We start from the raw sequence: 24,398 nt of genomic DNA on the forward strand, positions 1-24,398 counted from the left end.
TTAACTAGTTATCTGCAGCTCCAACATTAGGCATGTTATGGAGCCCTTTAGGCAGATAGCATTCAGGGCTGGAAAGAAAGCAAAAGTGCACTTGGTATGTATGCTGTGGGGTCTCATCCAAGATGCATGCAATTTGCAACATTGTTCCTGGAGTTGATTGGGGTCCTTTGGTTTGGAACCTAGTAGAGTGGAGGGTCTCAGCCAAATGATTCATCGACTCTGTGAAGGTCTTGGCTGCAGTTTTGTGGACCTGTGTTATTGGATGGGAATTTGTAGGACTCCCCTTGCTAGGTCAGGGGTGCATTACACAAAGGAAGCAGCCACTTGGTTAGGAGAATATGTGTGGAGTGCACATTAGGGTTTTTTAGACACGGTGGTGGTTTGAGGTACTCTGATGAAAACTTGCTAGTTGATACTCAGCTAGGAAAGTCAGACCACATTTAGAGTAAAGACATTTTCACTGTTAAAATTTTATCAGTAAGTTGTCAAAGTATTTGTAGCAAAATTCCTGAATTTACTGCCCTCCAGGAAAGTTCTTGCACTCAAATTATTCTTGGGATCAAGAGCTGGCTGAGACCCAAAGTGGATAGCTCTGAGATATTTAGCGAGTCATGGATAATGTATTGGGAAAACAAATTAGAGGCCATAGGTGGGAGAGTGTTCATTATGGTTGACAAGAATATCATCTCTATTGAGATTGGAGTTGAGTGTGACAGTATAGTTATCTGCTCACATTTAACTGGTCTAGGTGAAACCAATTTAATTGTTGGATCTTTTTACCAGCCAACTGATTCTGCCATAACAGTTCTAGAGTCATTCAAAGAATATCTATAGTCAGTAGTGCGTAAATACTCAGATTATCAGTGCTAGTTGGAGGTGAGTTAAATCTATTGAGTATAGACTGGGATGTCTATGGAGGTGGTGCTGCGCATACAGACAGGCAGTCATGCAAAGCAATTTTGAACACTGCAAAGTACTTTGAACACTGTCTTGAGCAGCTAGCTTGGCAGCCCACACACATTGGAAATATCTTAGACCTTGTAGCTATAAATAGATCAGTCCTTATCAACAATGTCAATATAGAAATGGGGATTAGTGATCAGGATGTCATTGTAGTACTGTGGTTACATAAGCCAGTAAATCAGTTTAGAAAGCTAGGAGAGTATTTCTGCTAGAACGAGCAGAAATGCAGTTGTTAATACCTCACTTAGACATTGAACTGACATGTCTAAGTTCCAGTAAGATGGACATAGAGGACTTATGGGCAAAGTTTAAGCAGATTGTAAATCATGGCTGGAGAATTACGTGCCTAACAAGTGGATTAAGGACAAAAAAGACCCACCGTGGTTTAATAACGAGATTCAGAAACTGCTGAGGAAGCAGAGGCTGGTGACTATCAGCTGAAAAGAGAACGCACAAATGATGACAAGCAAAGGGTAGTAGAGGTTCGTGTGTCTGCGAAAAGACGTATGTGTGAAGCATACAACCACTACCACTGTCATACCTTAGCAAAAGGTCTGGCAGAGAACCTGAGAAAATTCTGGTCGTATGTAAAATCACTAAGTGGGTCTAAGACTTCCATCTACTCACTTGTTGACCAATCTTGTATGGAAGTTGAAGATAGCAAAACGAAAGCTGAAGTTTCAAATTTCACATTTAAGAAACTGTTCATCTAGGAGAATTGTACAGACATACTGTCATTTGACCATCAAACAGACTCCCACATGGACAACACAATAATAAGCATCCCTGGCATAGAGAAGAAGGAGTTGTAAACAGATAAGTCACCAGGTCCAGATGGAATCCCGGTTTGGTTTTTCAAAGAGTACTCTATGACATTGGCCCTTTGCTTATTTTTCATTTATTGTGAATCACTCACCCAGCACAAAGTTCCAAGCAACTGGGATAAAGTGTAGGTGACTCCTGTGTATAAGAAGGGCAAAAGAATGGACCCACAAAATTACAGACCAATATTCCTAACATTGGTTTGCTGCAGGATTCTTGAATGTAATCTCAGTTTGAATATAATAAAATTTTCTTGAGACTGAGAAGCTTATGCCCACAAATCAGCATGGTTTTGGAAAGAATCACTCATGTGAACTCAGCTTGCCATTTTCTCTCACATGATCTACTGCAAACTATGGATGAGGGGCAATGGGCAGATTCCATATTTCTAGATTTCCAGAGAGCATTTGCCACAGTGCCCCACTGCAGGCTGTTACAGAAGGTACGAGCATATGGAATAGATTCACAGATATGTGAGTGGCTCAAAGTCTTCTTAAGTTACAGAACCCAGTATATTGTCATCGACAGTGAATGTTCATCAGAGACAAAGGTATCATCAGGAGTGATAGGACTGCTATTATTCTCTGTATACATAAATGATTTGGTGGACAGGGTGGGCAGCAATCTGTGGTTGTTTGCTGATGATGCTGCAGTGTATGGTAAGCTTTCGAAGTTGAGTGACTGTAGGGGGATACAAGATGCTATTATTCTCTGTATACATTAATGATTTGCTCATCAGCAAACAACCACAGATTGCTGCCCACCCTGTTCACCAAATCATTTATGTATACAGAGAATAATAGCGTCTTGTATCCCCCTACAGTCACTCAACTTCGAAAGCTTACCATACACCACAGCATCTTCAGCAAACAACTACAGATTGCTGCCCACCCTGTCCACCAAATCATTTATGTATACAGAGAATAATAGCAGTCCTATCACTCCTGATGATACCTTTGTCTCTGCTGTGGAGTTGAGTGACTATAGGAGGATACAAGATGACTTAGATAAAAGTTCTGGTTGCTGTGATTTATTTATTTATTTATTTACACATCTAGTTCTGTAGGACCAAATTGAGGACCAAATCTTGAAGGTTATGGAACATGTCAGTACATGGAACTGCAACATAAAAAGTAATAACAGATAAAATAAAACGTTTATGAACACAATAAAAGTCAAGCCATAAGATAAAGTAAACACAATCAACAATATAACATAGGAATCAGCTTAAATTTTCAAGGAACTCCTTGACAGAATAGAAGGAGTGACCCATGAGGAAACTCTTCCATTTTGATTTGAAAGTGCACGGATTACTGTTAAGATTTTTGAATTCTTGTGGTAGCTTATTGAAAATGGATGCAGCAGTATACTGCAGACCTTTCTGCACACGAGTTAAGGATGTGTGATCTAAATGTAGACGGGATTTCTACCTAGTATTAACAGAGTGAAAGCTGCCAATTCTTGGGAATAAGCTGATATTGTTAACAAGAGATGGCAGTAAAGAACATATATATGGAGAGGCCAATGTCAGATTACCCAGACTACTGAACAGGGATCGACAAGAGGTTCGCGAACTTACACCACTTACTGGCTGAACTACCCATTTCTGAGCCAAAAATTTCTTTTGAAGAGGGGAAGAGTTACCCCAAAATATAATACCATATGACATAAGCGAATGAAAATAAGCAAAGTACACTAATTTATGTGTCGAACAACCACTTACTTCAGATACATAATAAAACATGGCAGCATTAAGTCTTTGTACAAGATCCTGAACATGGGCTTCCCACAACAGTTTACTATCTACCTGTACACCTAGAAATTTGAGTTCAGTTTCACTAATCATATGCCCATTCTGTGAAATTAAAACATTGGGTTCTGTTAAATAGTTTGTTAGAAACTGTAAAAACTGAATCATATTCTGATGTAGCATTAGTTTATTTTCTACAAACCATGAACTTATATCATGAACTGCACTATTTGAAACCCATAATGTTTGGAAACAGTCTTAGTTGTGTCCTGCTTGACACAGTCATGTCATTTAAATATCTGAGTGTACTGTTGAAATTCGACCTGAAATGGAATGACCATGTGAGCATTGTGGCAGGAAAGGTAAATGGTCAACATTGGTTTACTGGGAGAATTCAAGGAAATTGTGGTTCACCTATAAAGGAAACTGCTCATAGGATGCTAGTCCAACCTATTCTTGAACACTGCTGAAGTGCTTGGGATCCGTGCCAGGTAGGATTAAAGGAAGACATTGAAGCAGTTGAGAGGCAGGCTGCTAGATTTGTTACTGGTAGATTTGAAGAACATGCAAGTGTTACAAAGATGATTCAGGAACTCATTTGGGAGTTCCTGGGGGGAAGACAACATTCTTTTCATTGAGAAAATTTAGAGAATGAGCATTTGAATCTGAGTGCAGAATGATTCTATTGCTTCCCACATACATTGTGCAAGATATGAGAATCAGGGCTCATATGAAGGCATATAGACAGTTTTTTTCCCTTGTTTTATTCGTGAGTGAAAGAGGAAAATAAACTAGTGGTAAAGGTAGCGTCCACCATGCACTGTAAGGTGGATTGCAGAGTATCGGTGTTGATGTAGAATATGTTAAGCTATTAGTTAGGCTGGATTTGATTACAACATTCAAGCTTATCCACTGGTAACAGGCACACGCATGGGGGCAGATGACGTTAATGTACATACAAGTATTATGAACTTTGCACGGCACCTAATTAGAAATTGCTGATGTTAATTCTTAATTGAATCAATATGTTTGTTACTGCTTCTTGCTGAAGCAGCTGGATGGATGTGGATGAATGTGAACCAAAACAGAACTGTTGCCATGAAAGGTGCAGAAACTGTAACTATAAAAACAAGTGGGCGTGAAAAAATGTATTACACTGTTGTCCTTTCATATTGCGCTAGTGGTACTAAACTTATCCCAGTGATCATTTTCAAATGCAAAACAATGCCAAAACCTTCTGAAATACTGCCCAGTTGTGTTGTTCACATACATGACAAGGGTTGGAAATTATGTGGAAGAGAAGGAAATGTGCTTTATGGAAGAAGGGTTCTCTTCCTGTGCTAGATCAGTTTAGTGGTCACTTGAAAAATTCTGTGAAAGAGAAATTGAAACATGGAAATACAAAGCTTCCTGTTTTTCCTGGATGACTTACTTCACAACTGCAACCGCTGATGTCTCAATAAACAAGCCATTTGAAGTGTTCATGAGAGAGGAATGGAACAGATGGATGATGGACAAAAATCAACATGAATTCACGTTGAAGGGAGCTTTGAAATGATGTACAATCAAACAAGTGTGTCAGTGGATAAAACAGTTGTGATTTAGAGTGAGAGAAGTCATTATTGTTAAATCTATCAAGAATTGCGGCATAAGTAATGCCCTTGATGGCAGGAAGACCATCTTATATACAGTATATGAAGAAGACAACAATGATGATGGAGGAAAAGGAAGAAGAAGAAGGTTTAGATGACAATTTTCAGGAATTTTAAAGGTCAGCTTGCTTTTATAAACTAAGAATTTTTTAAATCTGGTTTTGCAATCTAGTAAAAATGGTAAAAATGTTATTTAAAAAAATTGCTTAAAAATTAAGGTGCATCTTATAGTCCATAGCATCTCTTAGATTGTAAAATACAATAATTTCTATCAGTTGTTTCTCTTCATTAATTTATGCCTTGATTGATACCACATTGCTGAATGTTCTCCTTTAATATAGGATCTATGAAAGAAGATGGATGATTGGGTGACTGAATACCACTATTCATTGTGATTTCTGTTGCAGCTGTTAATGTTTCCTCTGAGAAGTAGTGCCATAGATGGCATGAACTTCTCAGTAGTAGGAAAGTTTAGTGACCATAACCTTACAAGAAGTGAAATTTAACAAATAGATACAAGTTTGTCCACGTTTAATGACCAGAAGGCTTTGAGACAGAAAAATTGAGAAATACATTAGTGATTATATTTATGAACATACCATATTGCTCTCTATGACAGTTCCAAGTTATTCTTTTTATTGTTATCTTATTGTTGGTTCTCCGACATTTGTAGCCACAAGTTGTTAAAGTCATGAATCATTAATAACGTCTGCTGCAGTGTAAGAACAGTGGAATAGCAAATGTAACAAAAACTCACAATGAAAGTGGTTATTACACTTTTGATATAAATAATTATTGGTTAGTAATTAACTGTTGAATTTAACAGATGAGAAAGATTCACCAGAGTCAATGACTGTTCTGGAAGAACTGGAGAACATTGATAGTGAAACTGATAATTTAGATATAACTTTTGTGAAGATGGCAGATCCACGATATGCTCGGAAGTGGGGTGTTACCAAATTGCCAGCAATTGTGTACTTCCGTAAACGGTTTCCCAGCATTTACAGAGGTAAATGTAAGGTTTTTTTGTGTTATTAGATTACTGATGTAATAACATTACTAACATTTTTGTAGGCATGTGCAGGTCAATGTATTGTGAATAATAGAGAACCAGTACAAGGTGATCTTGCAATAGCTCTGAAAGAGATCTGAAGCTGTGTATAAGTCTGCACTAACACATCAAAATGGCATGAACTGCACTGTATGTGCAATTCCTGTTGCACAAAATGTTTGCTCATTGTTATATTTATTCATATTACAAAGTCTAGGCTATCAACATGGATCTGAATCTTCAGTGCAATTATTAGCACATTGATACTTAGTGAAACATAAAAATCAAATCAAATCAAATTTTTATTATCACATAACAGGCATTGTGCAGTCAAAAATTGTGACATAGGGGACTTGCCATTATAAGACTAATGTACAGACTAATAAACTAATCTAAGGTGACAATACATATGTATTACTTTACATGGTTATAATAGAGGGAAACATTCCACGTAGAAAAATATATCTAAAAACAAAGACGATGTAACTTACCAAACAAAAAGTGTTGGTGTGTTGATAGACACACAAATAAACACAAACACACACACAAAATTCAAGCTTTCACAACCCACTGTTGCTTCATCAGGAAAGAGGGAAGGAGAGGGAAAGACGAAAGGATGTGGGTTTTAAGGGAGAGGGTAAGGAGTCATTCCAATCCCGGGAGTGGAAAGACTTACCTGAGGGGGAATAAAGGACAGGTATACACTCGCACACACACACATATCCATCCGCACATATACAGACACGAGCAGACATTTGAAAAGGCAAAGAATTTAACAGTTTGAGAGTTTGTAAAGGCAAAAAGTTTGGGCAGAGATGTCAGTCGAGGTGGAAGCATAGAGGCAAAGATGTTGTTGAATGACAGGTGAGGTATGAGTGCCGGAAACTTGAAATTAGTGAAGGTTGAGGCCTGGTGGGTAACAGGAAGAGAGGATGTACTGAAGGGCAAGTTCTCATCTCCGGAGTTCTGATAGGTTGATGTTAGCGGGAAGTATCCAGATAACCCAGACGGTGTAACACTGTGCCAAGATGTGCTGGCCGTGCACCAAGGCATGTTTAGCCACAGGGTGATCCTCATTACCAACAAACACTGTCCGCCTGTGTCCATTCATGCGAATGGACAGTTTGTTGCTGGTCAGTCCCACATAGGTAGCGTCACAGCATAGGCAGATCAGTTGGTAAATCACGTGGGTGCTTTCAAACATGGCTCTGCCTTTGATCGTGTACACCTTCCGAGTTACAGGACTGGAGTAGGTGGTGGTGGGAGGGTGCATGGGACAGGTTTTACACCGGGGGCGGTTACAAGGGTAGGAGCCAGAGGGTAGGGAAGGTGGTTTGGGGATTTCATAGGGGTGAACCAAGAGGTTACAAAGGTTAGGTGGATGGCGGAAAGACACTCTTGGCGGAGTGGGAAGGATTTCATGAAGGATGGATCTCATTTCAGGGCAGGATTTGAGGAAGTCGTATCCCTGCTGGAGAGCCACATTCAGTCTGATCCAGTCCCGGAAAGTATCCTGTCACGAGTGGGGCACTTTTGGGGTTCTTCTGTGCGAGGTTCTGGGTTTGAGGGGATGAGGAAGTGGCTCTGGTTATTTGCTTCTGTACCAGGTCGGGAGGGTAGTTGCGGGATGCGAAAGCTGTTTTCAAGTTGTTGGTGTAATGGTTCAGGGATTCCGGACTGGAGCAGATTCGTTTGCCACGAAGACCTAGGCTGTAGGGAAGGGACCGTTTGTCATGGAATGGGTGGCAGCTGTCATAATGGAGGTACTGTTGCTTGTCAGTAGGTTTGATGTGGATGGACGTGTGAAGCTGACCATTGGACAGATGGAGGTCAATGTCAAGGAAAGTGGCATGGGATTTGGAGTAGGACCAGGTGAATCTGATGGAACCAAAAGAGTTGAGGTGGGAGAGGAAATTCTGGAGTTCTTCTTCACTGTGAGTCCAGCTCGTGAAAATGTCATCAATAAAATGTACCGGACTTTGAGTTGGCAAGCCTGGGTAACCAAGAAGGCTTCCTCTAAGCGACCCATAAATAGGTTGGCGTACGAGGGGGCCATCCTTGTACCCATGGCTGTTCCCTTTAATTGTTGGTATGTCTGGCCTTCGAAAGTGAAGAAGTTGTGAGTCATGGTGAAGCTGGCTAAGGTAATGAGGAAAGAGGTTTTAGGTAGGGTGACAGGTGATCGGCGTGAAAGGAAGTGCTCCATCGCAGTGAGGCCCTGGACGTGCGGAATATTTGTGTATAAGGAAGTGGCATCAATGTTTACAAGGATGGTTTCCGGGGGTAACAGGTTGGGTAAGGATTCCAGGCATTCGAGAAAGTGGTAGGTGTCTTTGATGAAGGATGGGAGACTGCATGTAATGGGTTAAAGGTGTTGATCTATGTAGGCAGAGATACATTCTGTGGGGGCTTGGTAACCAGCTACAATGGGGCTGCCGGGATGATTGGGTTTGTGAATTTTAGGAAGTAGGTAGAAGGTAGTGGTGCGGGGTGTCGGTGGGGTCAGGAGGTTGATGGTGTGAGGAGAAAGGTTTTGTAGGGGGCCTAAGGTTCTGAGGATTCCTTGAAGCTCCGCCTGGACATCAGGAGGGGATTACCTTGGCAAACTTTGTATGTAGTGCTGTCTGAAAGCTGACGCAGTCCCTCAGCCACATACTCCCGACGATCAAGTACCACGGTAGTCGGACCCTTGTCCGCCGGAAGAATGACGATGGATCGGTCAGCCTTCAGATCACGGATAGCCTGGGCTTCAGCAGTGGTGATGTTGGGAGTAGGATTAAGATTTTTCAAGAAGGATTGAGAGGCAAGGCTGGAAGTGAGAAATTCCTGGAAGGTTTGGTGAGGGTGATTTTGAGGAAGAGGAGGTGGGTCATGCTGTGACGGAGGACGGAACTGTTCCAGGCAGGATTCAATTTGGATAGTGTCTTGGGGAGTTGGATAATTAGGAGTAGGATTAGGATTATTTTTCTTCATGGCAAAGTGATATTTCCAGCAGAGAGTACGAGTGTAGGACAGTAAATCTTTGATTAGGACTGTTTGGTTGAATCTGGAAGTAGGGCTGAAGGTGAGGCCTTTGGATAAGACAGAGGTTTCGCATTGGGAGAGAGATTTGGAGGAAAGGTTAACTACTGCATTAGGGTGTTGTGGTTCCAGATTGTGTTGATTAGAATTTTGAGATTTTGGGGGGGAGTGGAGCTGGAAGTGGGAGATTGAGTAGATGGAAGAGACTGGGTCTTTGTGTAATGAGAGGAGGTTGAGGTTTGCTGGAAAGGTTGTGGAGGGTGAGTGAGTTGCCTTTCCGGAGGTGGGAAACCAGGAGATTGGATAGTTTTTTGAGGTGGAGGGTGGCATGCTGTTCTAATTTGCAGTTGGCCTGTAGGAAGATGCTCTGAACAGCTGGTGTAGATGTGGGAGAGGAAAGATTGAGGACTTTTATTAAGGATAGGAGTTGACGGGTGTGTTCATTGGCTGAGTTGATGTGTAGGTGAAGGATTAGGTGGGTGAGGGCTATGGATTGTTCAGTTTGGAACTGGTATAGGGACTGATGGAAAGAAGGGTTACAGCCAGAGATGGGAACTTTAAGTGTGAGGCCTTTGGGGGTAATGCCAAATGTCAGACAAGCCTGAGTAAATAAAATATGGGAGCATAATCTGGCTAGGGCGAAGGCATGTTTACGGAGGAAATATAAATAAAATTTAATGGGGTCGTTGTGGGTATGTTGTGAGGGTGACATGGTATTAGAAGGTGGAAAGTGTAACATGAGGCTGAAATGAAAATGAAAATAAAAATATATGGAGAGAGATAAAGGTGAACTAGAAAGCAACTGGAGATCTGATGTGAAAAAAGTCAAAATAAGTGTTGGTTAAAGCTGAGCTATGTTGATCCGGTGGTGAATTTGGGTTGGTAAACAACGATGTGCACAAAGTTTAGGTGGTTGTGTTGTCGCCAAAACACATTAAAGGGTGGAGAAATTGGGAAAATTTCGAAAAAACTGCGTGTAAATGTATTAAAATGCGTGGTTTTGTGGTGGCAGATTATGAACATGCGGCTAACAATTGTCTGATGAAGAAATAATGAGGTAAAAACCTGTGGGAAGCGGCTAAAAATGATTAGTGATGTGCGAAAAACGGAAATGGAAATAAAGTGAAAGTTGTTAGAACTAGCCGAAATGGTTCTTTAATAGGTGAAAGGGACTGTTTGTGAACTGGGAACGGTGGATTTTATAGTAGCGGTAGTGTTGAAAGCAGAAAAATTTTTTTTGGTTATGGTTTGGAAGTGGGTTACGTATTATTGAGTATATATAGGCAGGCTAAAATTGTATGGTAGATTACGGTAAAAAGGAGAAGGTGAATACAAAGTGAAACTACTTGCAAAACCAGAAAGAGAAAATAAGATGACAGAAAAGATTTCGAAATGCAACAGTGACAATAACAAACGTAATTGTTGGGTTCAAATTGATGATATGAATATAATAGAGGGAAACATTCCACGTAGGAAAAATATATCTACAAACAAAGATGATGTACTTTACCAAATGAAAGCGTTGGTATGTTTATAGACACACAAATAAACACAAACACACACACAAAATTCAAGCTTTTGTAACCCACGGTTGCTTCATCAGGAAAGAGGGAAGGAGAGGGAAAGACGAAAGGATGTGGGTTTTAAGGGAGAGGGTAAGGAATCATTCCAATGCCGAGAGCGGAAAGACTTACCTTAGGGGGAAAAAAGGACAGGTATATACTCTCGCGTACATGCACACACACACACACACACACACACACACACACACACACACACACACACACACACACACACACATCCATCCCCACATATACAGACACAAGCAGACATTTGAAAGGCAATGAGTTTAAGAGCTTGAGAGTTTGTAAAGGCAAAGAGTTTGGGCAGAGATGTCAGTCGAAGCGGAAGTACAGAGGCAAAGATGTTGTTGAATGACAGGTGAGGTATGAGCGGAGGAAACTTGAAATTTCTTTACTTTCGAAGGCCAGACATACCAACAATTAAAGGGAACAGCCATGGGTAGCAGGATGGCCCCCTAGTACGCCAACCTATTTATGGGTCGCTTAGAGGAAGCCTTCTTGGTTACCCAGGCTTGCCAACCCAAAGTCCGGTACAGATTTATTGATGACATCTTCACGAGCTGGACTCACAGTGAAGAAGAACTCCAGAATTTCATCTCCAACCTCAACTCTTTTGGTTCCATCAAATTCACCTGGTCCTACTCCAAATCCCATGCCACTTTCCTTGACATTGACCTCCATCTGTCCAATGGCCAGCTTCACACATCCGTCCACATCAAACCCACCAACAAGCAACAGTACCTCCATTATGACAGCTGCCACCCATTCCATATCAAACGGTCCCTTCCCTACAGCCTAAGTCTCCATGGCAAACGAATCTGCTCCAGTCCGGAATCCCTGAACCATTACACCAACAACCTGAAAACAGCTTTCGCATCCCGCAACTACCTTCCTGACCTGGTACAGAAGCAAATAACCAGAGCCACTTCCTCATCCCCTCAAACCCAGAACCTCGCACAGAAGAACCCCAAAAGTGCCCCACTCGTGACTGGATACTTTCCGGGACTGGATCAGACTGAATGTGGCTCTCCAGCAGGGATACGACTTCCTCAAATCCTGCCCTGAAATGAGATCCATGCTTCATGAAATCCTCCCCACTCCACCAAGAGTGTCTCTTTGCCATCCGTCTAACCTTCGTAATCTCTTGGTTTACCCCTATGAAATCCCCAAACCACCTTCCCTACCCTCTGGCTCCTACCCTTGTAACCGCCCCCGGTGTAAAACCTGTCCCATGCACCCTCCCACCACCACCTACTCCAGTCCTGTAACCCAGAAGGTGTATACGATCAATGGCAGAGCCACGTGTGAAAGCACCCACGTGATTTACCAACTGACCTGCCTACACTGTGAAGCTACCTATGTGGGACTGACCAGCAACAGACTGTCCATTCGCATGAATGGACAGAGGCAGACAGTGTTTGTTGGTAATGAGGATCACCCTGTGGCTAAACATGCCTTGGTGCACGGTCAGCACATCTTGGCACAGTGTTACACCGTCCGGGTTATCTGGATACTTCCCGCTAACACCAACCTATCAGAACTCCGGAGATGAGAACTTGCCCTTCAGTACATCCTCTCTTCCTGTTACCCACCAGGCCTGAACCTCCGCTAATTTTAAGTTTCCGGCACTCATACCTCACCTGTCATTCAACAACATCTTTGCCTCTGTACTTCCACTTCGACTGACATCTCTGCCCAAACTCTTTGCCTTTACAAATTCTCAAACTTTACAAATGTCTGGTTGTGTCTGTATATGTGCGGATGGATATGTGTGTGTGTGTGTGTGTGTGTGTTGGTGAGTGTATACCTGTCCTTTTTTCCCCCTAAGGTAAGTCTTTCCGCTCCCAGGATTGGAATGACTCCTTACCCTCTCCTTTAAAACCCACATCCATTCGTCTTTCCCTCTCCTTTCCTCTTTCCTGATGAAGCAACTGTGGATTGCGAAAGCTTGAATTTTGTGTGGGTGTTTGTGTTTATTTGTGTGTCTATCAACATACCAACACTTTCGTTTGGTAAGTTACATCATCTTTGTTTTTAGATATACTTTACATGGTTTTCAGTTTTGAAAAAATCTATGGTTATAATATGTATGGTGTTGCTTTTTTGGAGAGATGCTATATTCCATGTTCATCATTCAAGAAGTCTGCTACACTAAGGTAGCATTTACTTTTAAAATACTTTTCCATGTCTCCTGTAGTATTTTTTAGATCTGGATCACTTTTCCCCATATAGATGTTTTTTACAAATTTCCTGCCCTTGTAATGTGGAGATTGTTTCATCAAGTTTGAGCCTGTGGGTAAGTAGCATGTAACTTGCCTTATATCTAGTCTCATACAGGTGCAAGAAGCAGTTGTCCTCAAAAAGTTGTGGGTTTCTCTTTGAGAAAATAAGGACCTCATATATATACATGCTAGAGATGGACATTAGATCTAATTTTTCAAATAGAGGTTTGCAGTGTTGATTCTCTTCAGCTCCCACCATGGCTCAGATGTTCTTTTTTTTGTAGTCTAAAGGCTCTAAAGAAATTAGTTTTCTCAGACCCCAGAAAATTATGCTGTACTTAATGACTGAAATAAAATATGCATAAAATACAGTTTTTTACTGCTAAATAAGTGATACTAGATAAGACATTCTTGACATACACAAGACTGTTCAGTTTACTAAGAATGCTGTCTACATGCTCACTCCACAACATGTTTTTATTTATTAACACACTAAGAAATTTGACACAGCTTATAGAGTCCAATTTTTTGTCCATATAAGTAATTTCACTTATACATTGTGCTGATTGTTTAATGGTGAAATGATCAGTTTCTATTCTTGAAAGTTTAATTTCATATTATTATTCTTGATCCACGCACCCACTTCCCCAAGTGTGTGCTCAATACTGCGGGTTAAGTCTTCATTGGGTTTACTGCAGACTATAGCTGTTGAAACATGTGCATAAAGGATGGTATCCAACTCAACCTAGCATGGCATATCATTGATGTAATACAAAAATAGTAGTGGCCCTAATATTGAGGCTTGTGAGACATCTAACTGTATGTTTTCCAGCCAGGAATGAATTCCTTGCCACTGTTATTAACAAGCACTCTTTGTTTTCTGTTTGCCAATCTTTAAGTTCTATACAACAACTTTCAAAAGTAATTGCTTCATTTAGATGGCTAAAATTCTGTCTGATTTCATAGGTTACTGAGGAATGAACAAATATGCAAGAGCCTCCATACTTGTTAGTTCTACAAAAGCTGGTGGCCAGTTTGTAGCTGGGACATTTGTTGAGAAGACTGGTATTTTCTGTTTTAAACTGATGTTCATTTATACATATTACATTTACAGACTGTTTCATATTTTGTAACAGAATTTGCATGTTATAAAGCTGGCTGATCATTCCTTCAGACAGATTTACAATATTAAAATTCATAATGAGGTTACTACTGCATACATTATCAGGCGTAGTATCTTTAATAATTTGTTTACATGATAAAGGAATTGCCACCTGTGTATTGAGTAATTCTTCTGTGTTGTTAAAGTTGAGCCAAATCCAATTGGAATTGACCCCTTTCACTTGTTTCCCTACGTGTAGGCACTTAAGGCAGTGGCTTGTTTGCTTTTGCAGCTGTTTTCATGCATTATTTTGTCAACAGTCTTGTTTGTATCAGACACAAGTCTCTTCTTACCAAATAGATGCAATACAATGTAATACAAAAATGCATTGCGAAACTAGCTTTTTCGTAATTGTAGACATCGAGAAGGTTTATGTTTTTAAACTTTGAACAGAAGTGTTTTACTGTTTCACTCATTCATTGAATTTCACTATTTACACAAGATCAGTCTACTAAATCAGATCTCATAGGTAGATTCACACTATAACTTTTGTAGTTGACAGTAACTGCAGTAATGACCAATTTTTATAGAAATGCACTAGCCTCATTGCAGTAAACATTGTTTGATCCCGTTACAAGAACAACACAGTCACTTTTAGTAGAAATGGTACATTCTTGTTTGACACTGCTAATCATGTATTTGAACTTTGCTCCAGGCTTAACAAAAGCTGAGAAACTCACATTTTCTTTTGCAGAGTCAGATACAAAGTCTGAAACATTGCGTGCATGGCTATCTCTGAATATTTTGACTTTTATTCCATGATGCATTTGTTTTTGTGTTGCTGCAGAACTGTTCTTGGCAGATTTCATGTCAGTTTTTGATGGTCCACTTTTTCATGTGATTTTAATCACAGCACAGCATTAACTGACTAATATTCATGCCTGGTGAGCAACTTTTGCTATTAGATCGCTGAATATTATTTGAACCTCTGATTTTCTGTGCCTTTTTAATATATGAATAATTGAAAATGAATTCTCAGAGTCACTTCAAATGCAAAAGTACAGACATGCATTTGCTAAAAATCAGGGACACTTAATATGATAATGAAAACTACTGTCTTTGAGATAAATGAAATAAGAGGTGTGTTCAAAAAGTACGGTGACTTTATATTTCTATGAAAAAAAAATTATTTATTCATCAATATTCATGTTGTCCTCTTCAAAGTAATCCCCCTCAGATACAACACACTTGTGCCAATGCTTCTTCCAAATCTCAAAGCTTTTCTCATCTCTTTTTGGTACAACCTTGAGTACTTCCAGCGATTCAGTTTTATTTCCTCAGTTGTTGAAAATCTTCATTCTTTCGTAGGTCTCTTCAGTTTTGGGAACAGGAAAAGTTGCAGGGGGCAAATCCGATGAATATGGTGGCTGAGGCATGATTGTCATGTTGTTTTTGGCCAAAAAATCTCTCACAAGCAACGATGAATGAGCGTGTGCATTGTCGTTTTACTAAAGCTGTAAATTGTTTTTCCCCAATTCTGGACTTTTTTACATATTGCTTCTCTTATTGACCATATGACCTTGACATAAATATTCATGATGCACTATGCCATGGTAATTGAAAAACAATGAGCGAAACTAAAACTTTGACATTTGATCGAACTTGGCATGCTTTTTCCGGTCTTGGCTCTTCGGGATGCTTCCATTGGGGTGACTGGGCTTTGATTTTGATGTCATAACGGCAAACCCATGTTTTGTCACCAGTTATGACCCTTTTCAGCTAATCAGGATCATCATTAATGTCATTCAAGAGCTCCTGAGCGATGCTCATGTGATGATTCTTCTGATCAAAATTGAGAGGATTTGGAACAAATTTCGCTGTCACACTTCTCATTCTCAAAACATCCGAAAAAATTGCATGACATGAGCCGACTGACATGCAACATCCTCAGAAACTTCTCTTATGGTAATTCGATGATTATCCAAAACTACTTTTTTCACAGCTTCGATGTTATCATCTGTTGTTGATGTGCTGGGTCATCCAGGATCCAGGGGTGAGGTTCATTATTGGCATCTCCTCGGCCATCTTGGAAGAGCTTGTACCACTTGTAAACCTTTTTTTTTTTTTTTTTTTTACTTAGAGCAGACTCGCCATATGCCACTGTCAACTTTTCAAGTGTTTTGTGTTTTAGAGCACTTGATTCCATTTTTCAAACAAAATTTGGTGCAAACTCTTTGCTCCATTTTTTATAATAATTGAAAATCGCCAAGCACACTAAAACACATCTAACCTTTCTATCTGTCAAAAACAAAGAATGCTGTACACTTGAAATTGTGAACATATGTTTGGGACATGTGTACCAACATAACAAAAAAAGAAAAAGATCGGTAATTGAATGTCCATTGCCCACGCAATTTGAAGTCACCTTACTTTTTGAACAGCACTTGTACACTGCAAATGAGAGGTTGAATAGAAGGAAACAAATGGTTTGATGTGTGTTAATTATAATAAACACTATTTGCCTTATGGGCAAATTGTAAAATAGTTCATAAAGTGATTGAGACTTTGGAGCAGTCTAATTAGGGAATATGGAAAAAGATAGCAAGTGGTCGCTACTTTTCAAGGAACTGGGACCAATAAAGAGTAAAGAGAAGGCAATACTGGGGAGTCATGTAATTAGTCTGTCCACATAAAATGGAAGAAGGTGTGAATCTTTATAACAGAATTTATTGTTTCATCAATATTTAAAGTTTAGAGATGAAGTTAGTACTCATATCTGACAAGGGAATGAGAAAGAGCTGCACAGTGCTTGAGGAACCAACACAAAACAAAAATTTGGAAGGCTACGATTTCAATTGTAACTATGCAATTTATTATTTGGGACATCCTTGTACTGAAAGATATCGTTTTGTAAGTAGCTTGATTAAACAGATCACAGAGATACCGAGGAGAAAAGAAATTTGCGTAATTAGGCCTACTTTGCTGAGATGGGCAAATGGAAACAAACAAAAGTGTAGTGGTTAATGCATTGGAATCTAATAAATAACTGCTTTACTATCTATTCAAATACAAGAAGTTCTGTTTTACCCTCAAAAAAGATACTAACTACAGATGTTCACTAATACTGGCATGAGAAATAGATGAATGGACAGAAAGCTAAGACTGTCCTATTCCCAACTTCAACTCTGATTTTTCTTTTGTTACCATTTCTTCATAACACCTTCCTTTCTGCTTTTGTTGCTGCATAATATGGGATATAAATTGCAAAATGAATAAAATCTTGATTCCATTTACTGTGATATTTTTTTCATTTCTTGCATGTCAGTAATACATAGGAACATAGAATGTTTGTCTATTTTTTTCATATATATATATGAGCTTATATTTAATCTCATTTTTTAAAATTTCTCCTAGGTGATCTTTCAACTGGTGATGAGGTCCTTGAATGGCTTCGAAAGAATCGTTTCCGCCAACCAGAATTGAACCTTTTCATGTATGCTGTTATTGCTATTACTGTCACTTTTTTTATCTACACTGCCTGGCTAGTATCATGCTTCAAGCCCCACGTGAAGCAGGCGTGAAAGCACATGATACTAGAATTTTTTTCTAAGACCAAGATGCTGTAAATCAGCACAGTTCATGTGGTGACCATCCACAGTACAGAAACTGATGCAGTGACTGTGCTGTAATTATAATTTGTAGTTTTACTTACTATTAAATCCCAGTGCATCACTGTGATGTCTTTTTATAATCTTGTTTGAAGCTGAAGAACAGCCACTGAAAATGCAGAGAAAGAAGTCAGTGACATTACATTTGTATTTTATGTTTTATTCTGTAGTAATATCATATCATCATGATAAGTAAGTCTTCAGACACATATATGGAATCAGTTATGAATGAAATACAGGTATCGATCCATTGTGTTTCAGTTAATGATAAATGAATAATTGATTCTTTCACAAAGTTTCACTTCGTTGCACAACTTCCAAGCAAGTTGGTTTAATACATTTTTGTCCTGTAGTCACGGACAAATAATTATTTACCAAAGCAATTATTATTATTTATTTTACACTGTCAATTCATATCATCTTTGAGTGTATATAATGTAAATATTTAAGTACAGTTAGAACTGTGTAGTGAAACGTTTATTTGACTATTCACTTTGTATTTATTTTGTTGCCTCTGCAGAAATATTAATGAAAACTAAATTTTATTCAGTTTCATCAGACTAAATGGCAATGCAGTCTGTAGGGCAAATATAAGTTAAGAGGTAAATGATAATATTAGTGATGAATTCTTCTCGGGTTATCAGTCGAGTGGTGGCATCGTCTTGTCGGAACATTTCAATGAGTTTCGTACCAATCATTAGTGTTTACAGTGCTCACACTTGTATTTAATGGGTGACTGTAATTGTACAACAGCTACAAAGTTTCTAATTGTTAGAAACTGTGTGCACATAGTTGGTTCACTTCTAACAACAAGAAAAAATATTTCAAAAAGAGATGCACTTATTTTTGTCACTGAATAATTATGTGTGCTGATGAATGTCCTGAACACTCTTAAAATAATAGAAATGGGTTTCCCCTATGCAAACAGGAATGAAGGAACTACTGTGTCGATTCTTCTGAAATTTTTTTCGAGTGTAAAAATTGTTTCTGTTGCTAAACCATTTGTTCTGAAGGATCCTAAGTTAGCTGTGTGGCTCTAAGAGAAAATTTAATTCAGTTATTATATCAAGACACATTTTAACGAATGCATTTAGGGTCTATTAGTGTGAAGAAAAGGGACCAATAATAAAATAAAGATTGAAATGCATTTTTAAGTAGAAAATGAATAAAGCATTCTGTTGGACTGCAGTGTCAAGGAATCTTTTTAATTAATATGTAACATACAAGATTTTTATTTAAAAACATGTCAAAGTAATGTTCTTGTGATTTTGAATGAGCCGAATGGTGATGTGAGCATGGACACAGAATAGTGAAACCATTTTGTCTCTGGGGATATAGACATTCATAAAACCAGAAACTGATGTAAGATGTTAAATTTTAGCAACACTGCTCATATTATCAAGTTATTTTAATGGATTTTGTGAACATCCCCAACATCATCTCAGACTGTGCTGTCTGCAAAGAGCTGTAGAATGGACAATATTGATTCACTTCATCCCATTCTCACGCAAGGTAATTATTATAGAAAATTTGGCATTAATTTTCGCTTTCTCAGAAGGGTAATTAATCAAACACATGCAGCATCATTTCCTATCAAATTTCTGCATCTAGTCACTGTTTTACTCAGTGCCTTAACAGATGTACTTCAGAAAGTTGATGATCCAAGTACATCCAGTATGAAAAGCAGCATGTCATGGGATGGGGCACAATTCAACTGTTCTATAGTGATACCAATTATGGGTAACAGCAGCTGTCCAGGGGCATGACTTTGAATTAGTATTTTATGTTCTGTTATAAAGGAAGTGGCTAGAGATGAAACCATTTAATGCAGGTATGTGTGACATACATTACAAAATGTGCAGGTGTTCATTCACCAATATGTAGCAACTTTTTTTAATTTTTTGTGCAGATGTTTCTATTAGACTCCTGTAAATTTCACCAGTAACAGTGATTAGCACTGGCAGAGGAGAGTTATTTAACAGAAACACACTAACTTTTGATAATGACTCCAGTCAAAATTTTGATGTGTCCTGTAAGGTATGTTGGAATGAAGACCTGGGAAATTGTCATACAGATACCATCATTCTAAGGACGTGTATAACATGCTATTTTTCTGAAGAAATAGAGTGACTTATTACAGCATCAAATCAAGAGCTTACCGTAATGGTCCCCATTTGTCCTTGAAGGCTGTATATGTTAGTTAATAATTTGTTATAAAGATGGTAATCTCAACTATAGTAACTCTATTGAAAATCAAATAGTGCCACCATTAGCTATTTTCAAGGCCTTTATTATTGCTATCAGTTTCAGTTGTTACTAATCATCATCAAAGCACAAGAGATTTTTCAACTAGAGCATCTTTTTGGATATATACATGACTTTCCATCCCTACGTACACAATAAAGGTTTCCAGAGCACTAACTACTCAAAATATAGAAAGTATTTCTGAAATAATATAGACTGGTGAACCACCTTCCATTTTGTTCTGTTTCTCACAGAGAAGTGTGCCTTTTAAAAGGACAGTTGTCTTTTAATATCTCACCTTACATGAGTTCACCACTGCCCTCTTTCTCTTCCTTACAATCTCCACACTCTCATGCCATTTCTTGCTCTCTCATTTCCATTCACCTACACTTGTTACTGATAACAGTTTTGTTTTGTTATTTAAAGAAAGTAAACTAGAAATGAGAATATCTAGAAGTAGATTTATTTTCTCTCTTTCTAATAAAGCACTATTATTCCAAATGAGGATGGTCAAAACCAGCTCATTTTAGATGGTAATGTTATGAAGAGTGTTGTTGGCAAGCATATTATATCGGCAGTTTTTATTGGCACACTGGATGTCTATAAAACTCAATGTTAAGACAAAACAAATTCACAATGTAAATCTAACAGTAGCCCACTTTATTGTATAAAATTTAATTAATGAATGTGACATATTTATAGCTTATAGTCACATCTTGAGTAAAATGTGTGAGTACATAAACATGATATTTAAGAGTTATTTAAAACTGATATAACATTGAGGGTCACTTTTTGAAATTGAGATATTATATGCAAGTGACAACAATTTGGCTTGTAATTTGCATAACAATTCATTTCATGAATGAGTATGGGAAAAGTATTATGCAGTAACTACTTTAAAGCTTTACATTTGAGTCAAAATAACATGACTCTGGTTGTACAATAGTGTGTTCTGTTGAAGAGGCAACATTAATTGTAACAACATGACTTGTGCATTTAGAGCATGGAAGAGTAATTTTCTATAAAAGTCATTCACTGTATTTATTCACAAATGTTGGATGACCACTCATGCAGACTTGTATAGCTGCATGTGATTGGCTTCTTTTTTTCTTATTCTTTAAGTGAGATAATGAATGATATGAATAACTTGTTGTGGGTGTTTCCAGGTGTTGAATGTTACTGACATGTAATGATTATGTCTGTGACTTCAGCTGTGGCTGTAACTTCACTGTGCATTCCACTTGTAGAAAATATTGTCAGAAATTCATCTGAAATGAGAAATAAATTGAATAAAAAATAGGTAACCAATGTGTAATTTATTTGTTGTTTTAAAAATTGTTCATGCACATTCTTGACAAAAGAATACATGAGTACAAAAAAATGAACTATGTCATTTATGATTACGGACTTGTATACCATGTATTTTTCGTTACACTAGAAATGATGAAAGAATAATAAAGAACTTTTCAATAAAAATATACATATTCACCAAATATAATATACTAAGTGTTATATTTAGACTAATCTTTGGAGTCATAAGGCTGTGCCCTTGCTTAGTTAAACTGTGCACTACAGTTGTCTTGAGATGTACATTTCATATCTAATTAACAAGCAGTAAACTTCATTTTAACAGGCTTTGGGGAAAATCTGTGAATAATCTGAATGAGCATGTCATAATTACAGAAATCCAAAGGGATCAGTTGTGGATTCACTGCTTAGTATGAATGAATGACTGACAAAACAATGAGAAGTTTTAAGAAACTGTAATTTTTGCTGAGAACGAAAAGTTTTGATTTTGGAAAACATAATATCACCCACACTTGTGATTAATAGCACTGAGCTGAGCTGCAATTTAATTTTAGAATGAATGGTTTGCTGCAAATCCAAAGAAGTTATTTGCAACAGGTGTGCGTTTTCCATATCACCTAAACCACTGGAGCGATTTCAACCAAACGTGGTATATGTATCCTTTACTGTCAGGCAACAATCACTGTGAAGATATGATGTCATAAGGAATGAGGTGTATGAAAAACTGCCATATCATGCATAACATTTACATGTATTATTTCTATGCTATTAACTATATTCACAATAAATTTTGCAAGCAGTATCCACATATGCCACTGAATGTACGACAAATAGTTCAAGAGATGTTGTTGTTGTGGTCTTCAGTCCTGAGACTGGTTTGATGCAGCTCTCCATGCTACTCTATCCTGTGCAAGCACCTTCATCTCCCAGTACCTACTGCAACCTACACCCTCCTGAATCTGTTTAGTGTATTCATCTCTTGGTCTCCCTCTATGATTTTTTCCCCTCCACGCTGCGCTCCAATACTAAATTGGTGATCCCTTGATGCCTCAGAACATGTCCTACCAACCGATCTCTTCTTCTAGTTAAGTTGAGCCACAAACTTCTCTTTTCCCCAATCCTATTCAATACCTCCTCATTAGTTATGTGATCTACCCATCTAATCTTCAGCATTCTTCTGTAGCACCTCATTTCGAAAGCTTCTATTCTCTTCTTGTCCAAGCTAGTTATTGTCCATGTTTCAATTCCATACATGGCTACGCTCCATACAAATACTTTCAGAAACGACTTACTGACACTTAAACCAATACTTGATGTTAACAAATTTCTCTTCTTCAGAAACGCTTACCTTGCCATTGCCAGTCTACATTTTATATCCTCTCTACTTCGACCATCATCAGTTATTTTGCTTCCCAAATAGCAAAACTCTTTTACTACTTTAAGTGTCTCATTCCCTAATCTAATTCCCTCAGCATCACACGACTTAATTTGACTACATTCCATGATCCTCTTTTGCTTTTGTTGATGTTCATCTTATACCCTCCTTTCATGACACTGTCCATTCCGTTCAACTGCTCTTCCAAGTCCTTTGCTGTCTCTGACAGAATTACAATCTCATCGGCAAACCTCAAAGTTTTTGTTTCTTCTCCATGGATTTTAATACTTACTCCGAATTTTTATTTTGTTTCCTTCACTGCTTGCTCAATATACAGACTGAATAACATCGGGGATAGGCTACAACCCTGTCTCACTCCCTTCACAACCACTGCTTCCCTTTCGTGCCCCTCGACTCTTATAACTGCCATCTGGTTTCTGCACAAATTGTAAATAGCCTTTCGCTCCCTGTACTTTACCCCTGTCACCTTCAGAATTTGAAAGAGAGTATTCCAGTCAACATTGTCAAAAGGTTTCTCTAAGTCTACAAATGCTAGAGACGTAGGTTTGCCTTTCCTTAATCTAGCTTCTAAGATAAGTCGTAGGGTCAGTAGTGCCTCATGTGTTCCAACATTTCTACGGAATCCAAACTGATCTACCCCAAGGTCAGCTTCTACCAGTTTTTCCATTCGTCTGTAGAGAATACGCGTTAGTATTTTGCATCTGTGACTTATTAAACTGATTGTTCGGTAATTTTCACATCTGTCAGCACCTGCTTTCTTTGGGATCGGAATTATTGTATTCTTCTTTAAGTCTGAGGGTATTTCGCCTCTCTCATACATCTTGCTCACCAGATGGTAGAGTTTTTTCAGGACTGGCTCTCCCAAGGCCGTCAGTAGTTCTAATCCTGGGGCCTTGTTTCGACTCAGGTCTTTCAGTGCTCTGTCAAACTCTTCACGCAGTATCATATCTCCCATTTCATCTTCATCTACATCCTCTTCCATTTCCATAATATTGTTCTCAAGTACATTGCTCTTCTATAGGCCCTCTATATACTCCCTCCGCCTTTCTGCTTTCCTTTCCTTGCTTTGAACTGGGTTTCCATCTGAGCTCTTGATATTCATACAAGTGGTTCTCCTTTCTCCAAAGGTCTCTTTAATTTTCCTGTAGGCAGTATCTATCTTACCCCTAGTGAGATAACCCTCTGCATCCTTACATTTGTCCTCTAGCCATCCCTGCTTAGCCATTTTGCACATCCTGTCAATCTTATTTGTATTCCTTTTTGCCTGCTTCATTTACTGCATTTTTATATTTTCTCCTTTCATCAATTAAATTCAGTATTTTTTCTGTTACCCAAGGATTTCTACTAGCCCTTGTCTTTTTACCTACTAAGTCCTCTGCTGCTTTCACTACTTCATCTCTCAAATCTACTCATTCTTCTTCTACTGTATTTATTTCCCCCCATTCCTGTCAATTGTTCCCTTATGCTCTCCCTGAAACTCTGTACAACCTCTGGTTCTTTCAGTTTATCCAGGTCCCATCTCCTTAAATTCTCACCTTTTTGCAGTTTCTTCAGTTTTAATCTACAGTTCATAACCAATAGACTGTGATCAGAGTCCACATCTGCCTCTGGAAATG

General features: G+C 38.6%; 1 protein-coding gene across 1 annotated transcript in view; it reads left to right on the forward strand.

Moving 5' to 3' along the window:
* The window catches only part of LOC124794951, a 461,391-nt gene extending 440,009 nt beyond the window's left edge, over positions 1-21,382 (forward strand). Inside the window, exons 35-36 of the mRNA XM_047258666.1 lie at positions 6,014-6,196; positions 17,581-21,382. Of these exons, the coding sequence (XP_047114622.1) occupies positions 6,014-6,196; positions 17,581-17,747 (350 nt within the window). The 3' untranslated portion in view covers positions 17,748-21,382. The remainder of the gene's footprint in view (positions 1-6,013; positions 6,197-17,580) is intronic.
* Positions 21,383-24,398: the final 3,016 nt, after the last annotated feature.

The sequence above is a fragment of the Schistocerca piceifrons genome, chromosome 4 (assembly GCF_021461385.2).
Source record: "Schistocerca piceifrons isolate TAMUIC-IGC-003096 chromosome 4, iqSchPice1.1, whole genome shotgun sequence".
Taxonomy (NCBI): domain Eukaryota; kingdom Metazoa; phylum Arthropoda; class Insecta; order Orthoptera; family Acrididae; genus Schistocerca; species Schistocerca piceifrons.